The sequence below is a fragment of the Osmerus mordax genome, chromosome 21 (genome assembly GCF_038355195.1).
Source record: "Osmerus mordax isolate fOsmMor3 chromosome 21, fOsmMor3.pri, whole genome shotgun sequence".
Classification (NCBI taxonomy): Eukaryota; Metazoa; Chordata; class Actinopteri; order Osmeriformes; family Osmeridae; genus Osmerus; species Osmerus mordax.
Window position 1 is genome coordinate 6,385,848 of NC_090070.1, and position 17,793 is coordinate 6,403,640.

Sequence of the window (17,793 nt, forward strand, 5' to 3'; positions counted from 1 at the left end):
TTCCACAGGAATGAAGAATTAAAAACGAATTTGATTTGTGGTGTTTTGTGAAGAAAAAAAGAAGTTGATTTTCACCTAGTTGAACCGAAACCTTGTTGAGTCATTCAGTCATTTTAAGGGCCAGAGAGTCTGCCTTGTGTTGACCTACAACAGAAGAGAGCCCCCATCACATTCGGAGTGTGTGACACCCTGAGGCCTCTGTGACCTCAAAGATAAGGAAGGAGTGAGTGGCGGTGACAGAGATATCTCTCGAGGCCTACCTGTCCCCAATCAACTCAGGACACGTGCACAAACAAAGACAGAGAGACACACCCAGCCCTTATCACTTCAGAGCATCCTTCTGCTTTCTGGTTCATACCAAATATGTTGTGAAAGATGTACACGCTTGCGAAAAACCATGTCTGTTTTCATACACACATGTTGAGTGTGCAGGCAATAGTGTTACCGTTTAGATTCAGCAGCAATTTCGCCTGTTTTGGCTTTACTCACACATGCAATGCACATGTCCCGTCCAGTATGATTGAACTGGATTCACAGGTCAAACGGTACACGTCTTTATATAGAAAGAACTGCAAGAATATTGTAATCAAGATGACTGGAAGAAACGTAGCATTATCCCTGACAGGGCCAAGGAGCTCAAAGACAAATAGGTGCTAGTCTCGTGGCCGAGCCGAAACACCCAGAACAGCCGTTTAACAGACCAGACCAGTTCTAAACAATAGAACCATCCACCTACTGACCGACCCACCCACAAGGCATGTTATGTCTCTGTCCCAAAGGCCCGAGAGCTGGGCTGTTCTCACTGGACGAAATGGTCCGAGACACTCTACTGAGGCAATAACAAACGGAGCAACTGCTCAGTCTGCGGGGGACCCCTTTAAAACCATAACACAGTCCGATGTTTACTGGCCGTGGAGTAGAAAGGGATAGTTGTGGAGCCCAAACTGTGTTGGGCCCCATCCATCTGCTCAGTCTGGACACACACTCCTCCCACTGTAATCATTGTGGCGGCGAAAGCGCGTTTGTCTTCGCTAATCAAGACCACATGGACGGGAACATTGGGAACCGAAAAGTAGCGCTGGGACATTTCGGCGGGATGGCTAGGTTGGGGTCGTGCGTCGTTTTGGAAGGGGGGGGGGGAGGGGGGTTGGGGTTGTACCACTTTGAAGGGGCCCCGTGTGCGGTGCGCTGGTCTGTGTCCAAGTTTACATACTGCTGCTTGTGTCTTGTGGGAGATAAATGTGAAAATGGTGTGTTGTCTGTCTGCAAACGCCTTCTAAAAATGGCCTTGGTCAGTGTCAGGCATTCCTTCGGTCACCAATACGCACCTTTGATTGGGAGAGAGCGAGAGTTAATGTCTCTCTGGTGTCTGAAATAAACCCCCGGGGTTTGGAGGCTAGACTAAGGCCTCGCAGCCGAGGTCGGAGACAGACAGGAACTGGAGGATGCAGGAATTGGAGGTTGTTGACGTCCAGAGGGGGAGTGCACACATGCGTCAACACGCGCACCGACTCACGTACCCCAAGTGTGCACCTTCCATTCACGCAAACAGACACATAGGGCTAACATATGCTCATACATTCATGAAAACAAACAAACACACACACAGATCCACACACTCATACACATACACATGCACTGCTCACACACACACATACCCACACACACACAACCAACACACACAACCCCTCTTGAACACGCTTATACAATGACGATGATATAACAGTCCAGACTGTGTAAACAGCCGCAGAGGCCGAAAGGTGATGTACACAAACATACACACATAATGACCGGTCTGGACAGACCCCCTTAAAGACATAGACCCAGAAACATCGCTGAACCAGACACACAGCCTGTTTACACCAATGGCAAGAGAGCGACCAGAGTCTGGTAAGAGCCAATGGGAGCCCGGGCACTGGAGTGTTGCCACTTGCGGTCATGGCGTAGTAGTCGCAATGTAGGCCTGGCAGGCAGAGAGGAGGGAGGAGTGGGAGAGGGTGGCGGTGGTGTGTGCCAACCGTGGTCCAACCGTGGTTAACCACCCCGGGTCACCTACACTTCCTCTGGCCTCTCCCGGGAGGAAAAACAGTCTAGTCAAAATAATGGTGTCATTTTGGGCTGTTACGTTGGAGCGAGGGAGGGACTCAAATAGAAGCAAGCAGCCAGGGGAGGGGCCGCGGAAACGGATTAAGAACCGAACAAACAAAATATAGTCTTTTTTTTTCTCTCTCTCTCTTCGTTCTTCTTGTTTTTTTAAATTAGCGGTGTTAGATGCGTGGCACGGTTCCAGTGCGGGGCTATGAAATAAAATTCAGATGTGTCAGCCTACGCGAGCTATTATAACTGGGTTCTGTCTTCCGCTGGCCTCCTTCCTTCCCGCCCTCGTCCTCCTTTACCCTCCCCTCTCTCCCTCCCTCCTTCTTCCTCTTGCCTCTTTGGTCGAGTTTGGCCTCCTGCCCTCCTTCTTGCCTCTCTCTGCTGGACATGGAGATGGGGAAACGTGGTTGTGTGTGCTTGTGTGTGTATCCACGTACGGGTGACTGTGTGCGAGTGCCTCAATGAGTGTGTGTTTTCTAGTGTGTGTGTATGTGTGTGTGTATGCTGGCGTGTCACTGTGGAGTGTTTGTGTGTGTGTGTGTTTCTAGGCCCTGGTTGGAGGGCTCCAGACCTGGCTCCAGACCTGTCTCACATGCCACTGTGAGTGGCATGGACCAAAAGTATTTACCACCTTACTGTTCTGGCACCTGAAACAGAGCCTATCCCATTCAAAAGGACCTTTAAAGCAGGCCCATCTTTGTAGACTGTCTGGCTACACCAGCATATACAGTAGATATTTAATAGAATAATTGACATTGTAGGAACAATACACTTGACATTTCATCCATAACATGTAGCTTATAGTAGTTGTATAGTAGTTTAAAATTGAAAAAGAATCATTGTTTTTCTCTCTTTCTCTCTCGCTCCTTTCCTCCCTTTACCGGAACCAGGAAGAGGTGATGACGAGACAGTGTGATTACACTGTGGAGGAAAACCACTTGTGGATGTTGGCAAGCCAAAGGACGACTCATCAGAAATGTCTCTTTACAAAAAGACTATGCAATGTCTGTGACATGTTATGACTCAGTTGATTTACATCTTAATTATAACCTAGAGCATACAGTCACTCTAAACATCCACATGTGCAGGCAGAGGGAGAGGGGTCATTGGGTTCGGTGTAAGGTTCGTCTTTGTCGCAAAGCTTTTCCAAGTGCGGAATGTGACCGTTGAATTGTTCACTCATCTATCCATAAGTTATCCATCCGTCATCCATCCATCTGTCCATCCATCCATTTATCCATCCATCTGTCCATCTATCCATCCATCTGTCCATCTATCCATCCATCTGTCCATCCATTTATCTATCCATCCATCCGTCCACTCATCCATCCGTCATCCATCCGTCATCCATCCGTCATCCATCTACCCGTCCATGCATTAATCCATCCATCTGTCCATCTATCTATCCATCCATCCATCCTATTGTCAAGCACTAACTCCCATCTTCTCAGAATAAAGCACTCAGCTTCGTCAGGCAGCCCTTTGAGTTAACATTGCTCAATTACTTTAACAATGCTTAATAGGATGCTGCGGCCTCCGGGTAAACTCGAAACAGACCTGGTCCGACCCAGAAATAGCAGCCTCTGGAAATCTGTGTCCCGGGCTCCCCAGGCCCAATAACCCCAGGAGACAGCGCCACTCACCCTAATGGGGACCGGAGCCCACCTCCCACTCACTCAGCTCCTCTCTGACGTAGGAGCTCACACACACGAGCACAAAAACACACACTTGTGGACGCACGCCTCACACACACGCTTTCCTCGACGCAGACGCACATAAAGTACGCATAAATACTTTAGTTTCTGCTTTTCGTAGGAAAGCTCCACCACGTCACTAGTCACAACATAACAGCGGTGAGCCACTTTGTTGACTCAGACGACTCACAGTTTTTTATTCTATGAGTGTTGTTGGCGCCCTAAAAATACCTACCCAGAACTGAGGGGGCGGTGGGCACGGAGCTGGTAACATTTATTAGTTGCTTCACCCCTACACAGAAATAATTACATTTTTAAGACTGGTCTTAAATTAAAAACAATGTACTCAGTAGTAGGCCTTGTAGAGAGAGAGCAATCTTTCACAAGAACAAATTTGTGTGGAAGAGAGGTCCAGTTCAGGTGGATCTAATTGAAAGTCTTTCAATTCAATTAACGTGTCTTGTTATCAATGAAGGGACTACATCGGTTTACGGGTCTGTTTCTCTTCCTGGATGGCTGCTATTGGTTCCTTCTCTTGTGCCAGCCACCAGCTGTTTACCATATGTGTGCTCCCGAGGTGGTTACACAAGAACAGCAGCAAAAAGCAACATGTAAACACAGCAATTATCCTCAGATGAAAGTGGCAAAATACCCTTAAAGTCAATTTTGAATGTTTTCATTTTCGAATATAACCGAGAATTGTCGTCCTTGCAACAATAACAAACTCCACCTTGTCCTTCCGGAGACTGCCTAGCCTCGTTTAAACAGTTAGGATAATGTAAGAATCGATGTCCATTATGTAAACACAAAAACAACTTGTTATTCCCCTGTATCCCTCCCGTATTCCCCTAACCAGATTAATTGTACTAATGTTAGAAATAAAAAAGCAAACATGTTTCCAACATGGGAATATTCACTGTGACCAAACACTCAACACTCGTACCCTTCATTAAATTCCCATGGCAATTTCATTTTGTTCTGTGCGTTCCGACTTTGGAACCCCTCAGTTAGCACTCTGTTAAAGAGAGATTAGGGAGCGAGACTTCCGGGGCACATTTCCCCCGACGTCGATGAACCCCAGACAGGCGGGATCATTTCACAGACATCAGTCAGAACAACATCCTGTGGTAACCAGGAAATGCTAGGTAAATGATAGGCTGGATAAATTGAGGTCTGGCTTGCCATCACACTGCTTTAAAATAAACGTCTGCCTTGCCCTAAGTCGTTTCATCTGTGTCAGCATGCGAGGCTGGTGCTTTTTACAAATGCGAAAAGAAAACGTGGGTTTGGAGCCCCCAAGATCAACATTATCCAAGAGAGGGTAATCCCCAATGGTTTGCTGAGAACCACTGCGTTATGTAACGTGTAATGGGTCTACGTTTTTTCCTAATCTACTCATATTTTCTAAGATTATAGTACTCTCCTTTCTCAAGTAGTTTCATTTTAGCATGTGAGTATGGTTGGCTTATTGACAGAGAAACAGATGAATCCACTTGATTTGGAAGAAAATGCATCCAAATATTATGTGTATCACTCTTGGAAACCGACCGACATGCACCTACTAGTCAATCCTCCCTCTCTCAATTAGCTTGTAGGCCTACTTAAACCTTGTCTTTTAAGTGCCATGGCTGGAGATATCGGGAGACAACCATAGAAACCACAAAGAAAACAGGTACTGAATGTGTTTTTTCCCTCAGGTTTCCGCTCTAATTGCAGTTATTACCCCTGGTTCATTGACGAACCTCCAGAGAAACAACCTGCCCTGACAAGATGGTGAAGAGTTTGATCTTTTCATCTTCAGATCAGCTTCTTTCAGCAAGTAGGTTTACACTAATGGGATGGATCCTTCATGTGAGGTTATCTTCTCCAGTAACTAACTACGTTCCGTAATAACCCACTACTGCTTTTCTAAACAAATTATGCTTTGTCATTACTTATCTGTTTTATAACTTTTAATGTGACCACTTACTGTAAACTATGCCTGCCTCCTGCCTCCTGGTTCAGTAAAAATAAAATGATTTAACCTTCTGAGACATCTAGGGGCTTATTAGCTTCTACTAGACTAGGCTACGCTGTCCGGAATTCCAATATGTCTGAAGAAATACCTCAGTTTTGAGCCTCAACCAATGACTGCAGAGAGCAAAGACTAATTTTCAAGTGTAAACAATTCAATAATGCCCAGAAACATCATTTAGCACTGGTCTCAGTCTTATATAGGCCACTATAAAAAGGGTTGGGTAGCTTTTGGGGAGACTTAGTGAATTTAAATCTCAAAATGAATTGTTTTTTTATGAGACAGAGGGATACCACGAAGCTATAAAAGTGCTTAGTTTTTCTTACATGTTGCATAACATCATTTGTTTCTTATGACCTACTTTCTCACCAGGATCACATTGCTTGATAATAAAATACTTTTTCCACAATTTATCAGCACAATTGGCTGTAGGCTAAATACATATTTACCAACAGGATACATGTTTAAGAATAAGTGCGTGCAATGCAGTGCATTCTAAACACACTTACTCACACTCACAAGCACAATAGTCACAAGCCCTAAGGATATGTTTGTCTTAAAGCCAGCAGTTACATGTTGAGACTACCCCTCAGCATACTAAAAAACTACATTCAATTAAATCAATTCAATTTTGTTTGCCACAAGATATATTACACATTATATCGTGTTTTGTGAACTGCACTATTGACGGTTACTAATTCCAATGACTAAACAACAGTACATGCAACATCCTAAATTTCATTTCACAAAAATCAAAAGGAGATGCCCACTTTCTTCTCTCTGTGAAAACAATTTGTTCTTCACTCGCGGTTTAAAATACATGGCAGACAGATTGGGTATATAAACACATGGGCGCACGCACTGGTTCCTACCAGGCAGGCATTGACCAGGCAAGACATGTCAAGTCCCAGGCTGGCCCCCTTCTGAGAGCATCTATAGTTGACTCACTGTAGCCCAGGGGCCCACAACCTTGTGTCCCACCACAACTATGCTCTGTCTGACCAGACCACCAGTCAGGGCCACACACACACACACAAACACACACATGTGCGTAGTGCAGTTGGTGGGTTCCATGCAGACAACACTTGCGGATTGACCCTTCATCCAGTCGGTCACAATTCGTCAACCAAGAAGAAAACAACAGTTTCTCTTTTCCCTCTCCCTCTCCCTCCTATTTTGTGGTCACATCCCTGATTGGAAGGTAGACCGCCATGTTGACAGATTTGACGTTCCGCACGCAGTGTTCTTATATAAGCATTTAGCCTACTCTGTCAATGGTTGGCTTTACCTGGCTGAGCCTGTGTGTCATCAGTCCATGGCCCCATGTTAGAGAGAAGGCCTTGTATAACCCCCCTCAACAGCATACTTCCAGTCGTTGTCGGAGCTTTGAGAAAATGGAGATTACCTGGGACCTAGACAGGCTTGGATGGACACAGGTCTAGCCATAATAGTCAAACATTGGTCTAGTCTGAAGTTCTGTCTGCAGTTCTGACTGAAGGACTGTAGTCTACTGGACCTCGGTTTAGGGCAGCCTCCGGACTGTGCCAAGCTGAGGGATGTTCAGGCATTCATGCCCGTCCCTCCACTTCTACCTCCTCAATCCCTCCTGCTGTTGCCCACACGCCACACACACACACCCTCCTTTGTCTACACTCAGACACACTACTTTGCAGTTCCCCCTTACATTTACTTGCACGCACACACACGCACTCATTTGTCTGTACTCAGACACACACTACTTTGCCATTTGCCCTCACATTTACTTGCACGCACCCACACACGATATCCAATCCCCCACCCACGCACCCACACGCGCACAGGATCGGCCACAGACACCCACATCACCATCCTCCAGTCCACACTTGTTTACCCACTTTCGTAGCAGCTCCATAGCAGTCAGCCCTTCATTCCTGGGATGTCTCTATGCATTCTTTCACTGGCTCCAAAAATGGCGGGGGCCGACGTCCACCCTGGTCCATGTGAAACCTTAGAAATGGCTAAGGTATTTTTGGAGTTTATGTCATATTATAAGTGAGATTTTGATGTAAAATTGTTTATATAAAATGGTTATTAAACCGATGCAAAAGCAGCTGTGGTCACACTGTGTTTTGGAGGGGTACTCGTGATAAAGTGTGTAGGCCAAATTCACAACTCTTTTTGAAAACATTTTAACATGTGACATTTCAAAAAAGTTTTTATATCTGATTCTGGTAAATGCAGTTCCAACTTGGCTATCAAGCTTTTACTTTACCTGGTTGTGCCAAACCCTACCTGTATTACCCACCAGTCTGTGCAAGACTGCCACCTATGTTCCACATGAGTAATAATTGTACAGTCTGTTACAAAACATTTAACCAAAGCTTTGTATATTTGAGATGTTTACTGAAATATAAAGCCAGAGATAAAAGCATGGTTTGTATCAGGTAATTTGTATTTTTTTAAATAAAGAAAAATAGAATCTCACCGAACCCGCTTATCACTGACGTCATATCTACGCGCCACCACATACTGACAACATTGCATTCAATGACACTCCAGAATTGTGTTTTAAATTAAACAAATGACCACAGATTGAGCCATGCAGAGAGCCGTTTTCGCGCATATTATATTGCACGACTGGACGCAAGTTTTCAGTCCTTTGAGAATTCAGCAATGTTGTTTAAAATACAGAGGTAAGCACCAATGTTTGCTATGTGACTAACATATCTGTCAGCCAGCCATGCTTTGAACAGCAAGGAAGTCCAAGGAGATTTGCCATCATGCACTCAAAAACTGTAGCTAACAGCTACCTCCCCTTATTAAATCTGGTCTGGCTGTACTTGTACTAGATGTACCTAACCAATGATTTCAACGTCTAATTCACGTATAGTTGTGGATAAAAGGCCAGAGGACATAGCATAACCTTTTCGTTGTGTCATTTTGACACAGGACCATTACATCTCTCGTCGCGGGGATACAGCGTGCTCCCACCCCCGCTTGACAGTGAAGAAAAGGCAATGCTGGACAGCATGTTACGGGTAGACCACGCAGGTGAATATGGTGCCAACCGCATATACGCCGGCCAGATGGCGGTGTTGGGAAGGTCACAGACGGGACCTCTCATTCAGGTAAACACCCGAGGAGAAACTGAAGGTACAGTTAGATTTATCAATACTTTTGTAGGTGATAGTTATCACTGAACATTTAATATTCGCTCAAAAGACTGACCAAAAGACTGACCTGAGTCATGTGCGTTATTGTGTAATTAACGCTAATGTATGTTAGCAGTGTAGTGGAGTATACATGGAGAGGCAGACTCCATACGTTTGATGCCATACATTTGATGGCAGACCCACTTGCCGGCTAACCTGTATCAATCAGTAGGCTACAGTTTATTTTGTTTTGTCCTGCAGCAAATGTGGGATCAAGAAAAAAAGCACCTTGAGAAGTTCGACGAGATCCTGGCTGAGAACCGAATTCGACCAACATTACTGCTGCCCCTTTGGAATGTTACAGGCTTCCTATTAGGTAAAGTATTGTTAAAAGAAAGGGAGTCGAGAATTTTGGATTAAATTATATCTTTCCATTTTCCACAAAGAACATATCAAAAAGGGACGTTGAGTTACATTATTACCAACGTACAAAATGATATGTTTAGCTTTACATTGCAATCAGGCATTGTGGGACCAGGTGGAGTATTGGTTTTCGTTCGACTCGAGATGGTCACTGGTCCCAAGGACATTGGTAACAATATTTATAAAAATATAATTAAATAAATATGATTCATTGATCTCCTCAGGGGCGTCCACAGCCCTGCTTGGGAAGGAAGGAGCCATGGCCTGCACTGTGGCTGTGGAGGAGAGCATCTCAGAGCATTACAACAGCCAGATCAGAGCACTGATGGAGAAGGACCCTGACAGATATATTGAGCTCTTAAAGGTTAGTCAACTCCCAGCTGTATCCACTACAATGGGATGGGCTCAGTGGCTGTCAGGTGGGAGGTTCAAATCCCCCTCTTGACGTCGCTTTGGATATAAGCATCTGCTAAGTGAATATATATGACATATACATTTTTAATTGATTCAACCGTTATGGTGCAGCTCATACAGCAGTCTCTAAAAAGGACAATTAAAAGTTATTTATTGAAATTGTTTGTACTCTGCCCAGGTGTGGGCTTTTGTTTGTCAGGAAAGCCACTCAAACTTGGTTGTTGCGTTTCCTTTTAAGGTAATAAAGGAATTCCGCGATGATGAGATGGAACACCACGACACAGGACTGGAACATGACGCTGAATCTGTAAGACCGTATTTTACCTTCCTTTTTAATTGTTTTCAAAGTTACAGTAAGCTTCTGTGCAGTTCTAACTGAATTCTTTCAACCAAAATTAGTTGCATAATGTGGGAGGGTTTGTTGTTGGTTTTCAGTTTATTTGTTTTTGTTACATAATGTTGTGTTTTGTTATGTCAAGTATTTTTTGTTTGGCATTCATCACAGGATCATTATTGGTTTACCAATAACAATATTCCATCAAAAATAGAAATTATTTCAAGGCTTCTATCATGGAACCCACCCAAGCGCTTTGATATGTCCAAACTGGGTCATGTTGGGAAAGACTGGGGTAGCTGTGGTATGCTTTCTTCATTTGGGCTGCTTAAACCAGACTAGACTATTGTGAAATAAGTTATGTTTGTTTGTGTTTTGTTTCCTATATTTTAGCTACCCGGATACTGGCTTTTGAAGAATGCAATACAAGTCGGCTGTAAAGCAGCTATATACATTTCGGAGCGCATCTAATTATAGATCACATGTTTGCATATATATTTCTAATTCTGGTAAATAATTATGTGAATTGCATTAGTGGTTCCCCCAAACATTTTGTGCCACTGCATTTTGAAAAAGTACTTTTATTTATTTCCTTACATATCTTTATTTGATGGTTTGATTGTTGATTTGTTACTCTGCCAGATGGATATTGATACTGTACATGGAAATTTGTCCTATTACATTGTGTAAATGTGAGTGAAAGTGAGTCTGCCTGGTCTGCACAGTGCGTAAAGTTGACAACGCTTATCAGTTTGTGTATTTTCTTCTAAATGTGTACCAATAAAATTGATACATGGTTGTCTAAGAGGAGCCCAGTTTTATTTCTTCAGTTCATACATGCCAGCGCAAGACAGTTGGAAGTCTTTCTCAAGTTGGCGTCAGGTAAAGAAAAAGCTGTCTTGAAGAGAAATTGCTAGAAACATTGGTGGTGTTCTGCTCAATTACATTCAAAATCAATTGCAATGCTTTTGGTCTACAGTTTTCTTCCACTCAGTTTGGCTTAATTACGGTAGGATTTCACTCACTATTACACTCTGGCAGTGGTTTAGAGCGCAATGAAGTCTTCAGAGGTTTGCACAATCTCACCCCTTTCAGATGTAGTCTTTGGCAAAAAATTACAGGGTCGATGTTCCCCAGAAAGCGACATAGCCCAGATAGTTCTAATGAGGTCAAATCGATATTGGCATTCTCACGCCATCGTACCCTTCAACGAACTGTCCTCTTTCTCATATTATAGGTCATTAATCACCCTGAACAATGGCTTGTCACTCCAGCTGAACTGCTAAGCCCCTGACACAGCTGTTCTTCGTTGGAACATGAGGTCAATGTGAAAGAGGGATCGACAAACGCAGGGCTAATCTACAGGGTGCCTTTGAGCGAGCAGGACAAGTCAGTCATTTGTTCCTTCCAATGCTCCCTGGTATTGATTGTAGGAGAGGTCAGTGTGTCCTTATACAAGCCCTTTCATATCCGCCCCATGTCTTGTCCGTGGTTCACACTTGTCACTGTCTTTCAGATACGTTGTGTATCCTGTATGGACTCAGGGAGACAGGGAGCAAAAGGGCGGGAACATTGGGACCATCACATGCAGAGCTAACATCACAGATGTGAGAAGGTTAAGAAGTTGTTGGTGGGACAAAGTTACGTTCAAGGTCCTCAGACACTACTACGCCTCCCAAGGATATTTAGTTAGTTAATACACACAGGCTGGGGAAGCAGTGATTTAAAGGGCTACTGGATATATACGGTCCCAATTTCCTAAGGACATGGTGTTGGCTCGTTGCCTGGTGTGTGAGAGAGCCACAGCACCTTTGTCTTGGCCCAGCTGAAGCACCTCTCTTGCGGGGACTGTGGCCCCAGTTCACAGGGCCTGGGCTATTTTCCCCAGCATGAGGTCAGAGGAGTTTTTTTAGCCAGGGGTTGGGTTTATGTATCAGAACTGACCCGAAAGGTTAACATGCTGTAACTCTGCTCTTTGTGTGTCCTCGGCCTTAAAAATAGACCCCTCCCCCTCTACAACCGTAGGCACACACACCCCAAGATGGACAAAACTCCCTCAAACTAATTAAGACCTTGAACAGGAACGTTTGGTTTAACCGTTGGGTGTGCTTTTAGCAGGCGGTGACTCGGAATGGCACAACAGAGAGGTGTGTGCATATAGGTGAAGCTATTTTGTGGATGAAAGATGGAGCTAGGCCTTGTTCCAGGTGGGTTTGATCTGTGACCCCTTTCTCTCTGCCCATGTCCACCCTCGATACCTGGTGATCATGCTGACAAAGATACCTCGAAGCTGAACTGCCAATGAGCCCAAGTCAGTATTAATAAACGGTGACGCATAGCCACCATAAATCACAAAGGGCCCTCTTTAGCTCTTGTTGCAAAACAGTCCATAAATTTCAACCAGTGATACAGAACATAAACAGATCGTCCCTGCAACGTGCACAGGGCAACCACTGCAGATCGTCTTTCACTTCTGACATTTGATCTGTTTGGTCATTTGACGCTAATAAATGTCTTGATTGTGTAACAAATGAAGTACGTGTGATATGCATGCATGTTTTCAGGTCAATTGTCTACAGACGAGCTAAAACCGTGATCCATTAACAGAACAAGCCAGAAATCAGAATCCACCAGAAACTTTTCATTGAAACCGAAATGATGACATTGAATACATTTGCAGTATCAATGCAGAAGAACCATTTCATCCTGAAGTTTTCCCCAGGGATGTGTTCCTATTGTGTGAACCATGAGTCATGAGTCAACATGAGAATGTGTTGCCAGCTATAGGCTATAGTCCACTGTTCTGATGTCTAAATGCATTCTTGCCAGGCTTACCGGTGCAAAATTAAAGAAGATATTTTTGTTATTACAGACATGACATTTTCACCACTTTGTTATAATGGGCAAGAAGATGCATGGGCATACTTTAATCTGTCACAGGAAGCAACGGCCTATACATAAATGACAGTTGAGGCCGAGAGGCTTTGCATCTAAAAGATGACTGTCAGAGATTATTTCTGTTGCAGATTAATAGTGTTGACAGCTTTATAGCAAGATGCAAGTCTTAAAAAAAGCAACAAGTGCACAAATGCATTTTTGGCACTGTGTTGGGTGACAAAATTGCCGTTAAATAAAAACATGAGTTATGACTCATGATGCAGGTGTTAATAACAGCAGCCTAAACCATAAAACCAACGTCTAAATTAGCACCGGTTTTTAACCACCCCTGTAATTCATCCTCTCTGCTTGATAAGCAATTGGGATTCGGCTAAGGACGGAGGAGCAATTCAAACCTTCAGTGCTGAGTAACGTGTGGCTCTGACATTTACACCCTGTTAGAGCTATCTTTAGACTCTGTGGTAATCAGGAGTTTGGAGGAATTGTTCAAGTCCTTTGCCTAGATTCACCTCTGGAATCTGTTGATAAATCGACCGGGAAATGGGCAATAAGAATTTGAAAAGTGCTATAAAACCCAGAACAGGACCGTCTCGCTCACTGAGAATAATCGTGGCAGTAAATTTCGAGGGGCACCGACAATATAAATCCACATAAGTCATGAAACCTTTCGGATGCAGATCTTCATGTTTCTTGGACTCTGTCTCCAAAGGATTATCAATCACCAGGCTTCAGGTTTTCGGTCTACAATTGACAAAGAGCAAACAGTGCTCTTTCATCTGTTGGGTCACCAAAGGTCTTGATGAAGTAACCTACGATTAATAATAATTTTAGCAGCCTGTTTAGTAGGCTAGTATTAGTAATAGCATAATATTGCCAATTAAAAAAAATTTGGGTTAGGATATTAAGACAATGTTTGGTTTGTATGTTAGATAGTTTTTAGAAACCAAAATACAATTTTATTATATTTTATAATTTTAATTTAAAATAGTTTAAAATAAAGAATTGTAGTTGGGCCTGTACAAATTAATGCTAAACTATGATTATTATTATTTTTATCCTAACTTAATATTATTGTTTAATTCAAGTGTATAATCCCCTAATAAATGTTGCCATAATATTTTAGTTTCATTCAAGTGTATAATCCCATAAGAAATGTTGGTATACGTCATGACAGCCAGCCCGTGAGGCACTCAATTATTACACGACAAGCTGACACTCATGCTTATGTCATGTTATCATAAATTTGAGCGGGATTCCTCTGCTGTGTTTGTATGTCAGAACTGTTGTGCCAGTTTGTCACAGCATAGCAACAGTCAGTGCCGGTGTCGTGCCAAAAAGTGTCTTTCTGCCAAAAACTGATTCCCATCCGCAGAAGCTGTAGACTTTTCCTTCACGCTACCGCCCACTTTATATGACATATAACAGCTGCTTTTACCTGGATCAAACAGTCATCACATGCAAATACACGTAACTTTATGTCCGTGGTAAAAGCAAAGGTATGTCTTTGTGAAACTAACATTACTTGTAACCAACAAAAAAAAAAGAGGCAAAAAGTGTTTGAAGTTTGAAGCGTCGGCATGACATTTTTAGGCAAAGCTATTGTATTGTTTATAGCCTGCAGCAGCCCTTGTGTTTGGTAGAGTAGGCTATGTGTAGCCTAGTATCCTTGTTTAGGACTAAGCCTACTTGGAAACTAGACGGAAATGAACATGACATATGGATGGGTTATATATATAAATATAACATGAGCTCTTGTAATTATGCTTATAAACTTTTTCTTCTTCATGCCCTATAGATAATACAAAATACAGTCATTTTTACAGAGGACAGGAATCACTATATAACAGAAAGTCACTTTTTGACACCTGTCACCTTTTTATGAGAGGTTCTCAGAAGTGAGAGGCCATTAACTGGAAGTGGCCCTGACCCAGACTGCTCCTCTTATACCTTGACTTAACCAGGTCAACATATCGCAGCAGGGGCAGAAATCACACTCGGTTTGCCACCTCACCATATTCACTGCCCAAAATAGGTTTGTTTGCGGTTCATTTAACTGTAATGTGTTATTTATATTCACTGTGTACTGTACATGATGTCATGGTTTAAAATTGTGATTGGGTTTATTGCGCTCTGTGTTGCTGGTATGTGCATTAATAGTTTTGTCATTTTCTCACCGTTTCACTTAATAAACTGAAGTGGTGTTGCACACTATGCGGGATATTGTCAAAGGGCTGCATTTGTTTTCAACTGCAACTGATCAAATCACACTTCAAACTTCACCAGACTACCCTGTAAATCTCCAGGCTTGTGGGTGCCCTGTGAAAGCTGTGACCACGTGTCCTCACAGTGTGAAGCCACAACACATGATGCAAAGGACTGACATCACCTCAAGAGGAATCCTTGATTTACGGCCTTCCCAACATGGGCAAGACTGGCTCCTACAGAACCCTGAGAGGGCGGGCCAAGGTCGGCTTGGGTGGTGGAAGGCAGACTTAAACGTAACATGCCATGGTGTTTGTGTCCTAGTTCTTCTCTCCGGCTTGTGGCGACAAGTGGAAGATCTAAAGATTCGAAAGGAATTCTTTGTAGCGCATTCTAAGATTTGTGTGGTATGGTAAATTGCTTTAAGACCTGGTGTTTTAACCCATGTATAACGTTTCATACATGGTAGGCTTATATTAAGATGTGTTACATGTATGGAGGCCATACAAGCGCTCTACAAAGCCTTTCGTAAGCCTTTATAAGATGTATTTTGTACATTATCTTCTTTAGATATGCGGCATCATCAGCATGGGTTATTGGGTGTGCTTGGTCTTATCAGACAGGGTTTGGCAGGCGTGTTTGGACTGTGCTACTGCCGTGATTTGGATCAGCTGGAAGGGGAGCACAGACGCTGCCTCTGAACACGGACTCTGACCCCGAGCATGGCGTGACCCCTGCTGAGATATTCTTCACCGTGGTGACAGGCGGTCGCAACGGACGCTCCAGCCTGACTCCAAGGCCACGTTGCTGCTCTACTGTGTCATGGGCCTCAAAGACTCTTCAAGCTATTTGCCAAAGCACGCCCCCCCCCCCCCCACACACACACACACACACACACACACACTCCCACCCGACTCTAAAACCCTTGGCCGACTTAGGCAAGAGGACAGAGACAAAGGTGATGCGAGGAAAGCTGTTCACTACACCGTTTGAAGGATTGTGCGTTGTCGTTTTTGGCATTGTGTATGTGGGCAAGAATGCCATTTTGTCCGTTTTTTTTTTTTAATTCCTTCCCCCCCAAACTGGACAATTTCTGTTGCTTGATTTGAATGAATCTGAGCTTCAGCTTGTGTTTTACACTACTGTTAAAGCCAGGGGCCAGCTTTTCACACATGGTATTTTAACCCCTTGATGCCTGGACTTGTTTTTCATTCTTCCCACTAACAGTAGTCGGCTGCATAGCTTGGATTGGTGAGTGTGTAGCTCATGCTGGTGGGATCTGCTCAGGCAAAGGTGCGCCAGGCATGCCCAACTGGAATAATGGGTGTGGGGGGGAGGGGAGGGAGCAGATGCGCCCCATCTGATGCCACCTCTTGTGGGCCGGCGCACCATACCTACACGTCTAGGTCATGCCACCCTATTCCGCCGTTGTTACATCACCCCCCCCCCATCCCCCCTCCCCTCCTCCAAAAAACTCCAGAAGTTCAACTCCTTGTTTCACTGCCACCCCCTCCCCCTCCCATCCACCCCCACCCCCCACCTCATCTATCACCCTGACGCTTTGGCAGTCTGCAGAAGGTTAACATGCGAGGCCTCCTAACACCTGGTTCTGAGGGCTGTCTTTACCCGCTCCACCTGCTAGTGGCCCTTTAGCGTCCGTCGCGCACTTTGCACCAATCCTGGTAAGCCCCCCCCCCCCTCTGTCGACTGGGCTGATTGAAGGGTGAGTCCTGGCAATGCGGCGTGGTCTGGGCCCCATCGCTCTCCTCCTGAGCCCGGCTTTCACACAGCTCGTAAACATGCCACTCTCCCTCCCCATCTGTCATGGCGTGGGCCGCTCCGCCGGCCTTAGCCCCGCGACGCTGGTGACAACTGAGATTTGGGGTGATGCGGCTGCAGATTGTCAGATTACACGCATCGTAGCCGCCAGCACGTGGCCCCCGGGCTGGTTAGCGCTGCGTCGTGTCGGGCGGACCGAGCGATGGTTCCGTGCGCTTCTCGTTCCTCCAAACCCCTCGCCCAGCACCCACGTTGACGACACATGCTGAAAGTTTACTGCTCCCGTGCTCGATGTTGAAGTCGTTACAAGGGGGAGGTCATGACCTTTCAGTGTTGTGGTGGTGGTCGAGAGATATCCAGCGAATGTCAATTGTATGTGGCGCGCCGTGCTTTGATGCTCTCAGCCGACAAAAATTCTCGCTCGAGCCTTGTGGCCCTCGGCTCCTGGTTGCTCCTGTTTGCTCGTGTTGACACTTGCTTTGTAGACAAATGCCTGGACCACCCTGGATCTAGGTGTCAGTGGCCTGACCTTGAAGCCGCCTGTGAAAAAAATATAACAACACTAGGCAGAAAGTATGCATCTTATGTGGCCCGGGGGGTCAAACCGCTGCCCCTTGTCAGAGCCAAAGGTCAGTGGCTCTTTGCGGCCTCTTCACATTCTGCAGCAGGTTACGCTAAATGTTTTTCTTCTCGTTCAAAGGGGCTTTGGGTAATAGAGTCCTTGATGAGAGTGTCGCTTTTTGCATGGTGGTGTTGGGGAGGTGCAAAACAGGGTGACTGACCTTGGGCAGGTTCACAGAGTTGAGA

General features: G+C 44.6%; 1 protein-coding gene across 1 annotated transcript; it reads left to right on the forward strand.

The window, feature by feature from the left end:
- Positions 1 to 8,292: 8,292 nt before the first annotated feature.
- On the forward strand, positions 8,293 to 10,912 carry coq7 (coenzyme Q7 homolog, ubiquinone (yeast)). The gene is made up of 6 exons (XM_067259497.1): positions 8,293 to 8,477; positions 8,734 to 8,912; positions 9,198 to 9,312; positions 9,584 to 9,723; positions 10,012 to 10,080; positions 10,501 to 10,912. The coding sequence occupies exons 1-6, from the start codon at positions 8,384 to 8,386 to the stop codon at positions 10,576 to 10,578; spliced, it is 675 nt and encodes a 224-aa protein (XP_067115598.1). The 5' UTR covers positions 8,293 to 8,383; the 3' UTR covers positions 10,579 to 10,912.
- Positions 10,913 to 17,793: the final 6,881 nt, after the last annotated feature.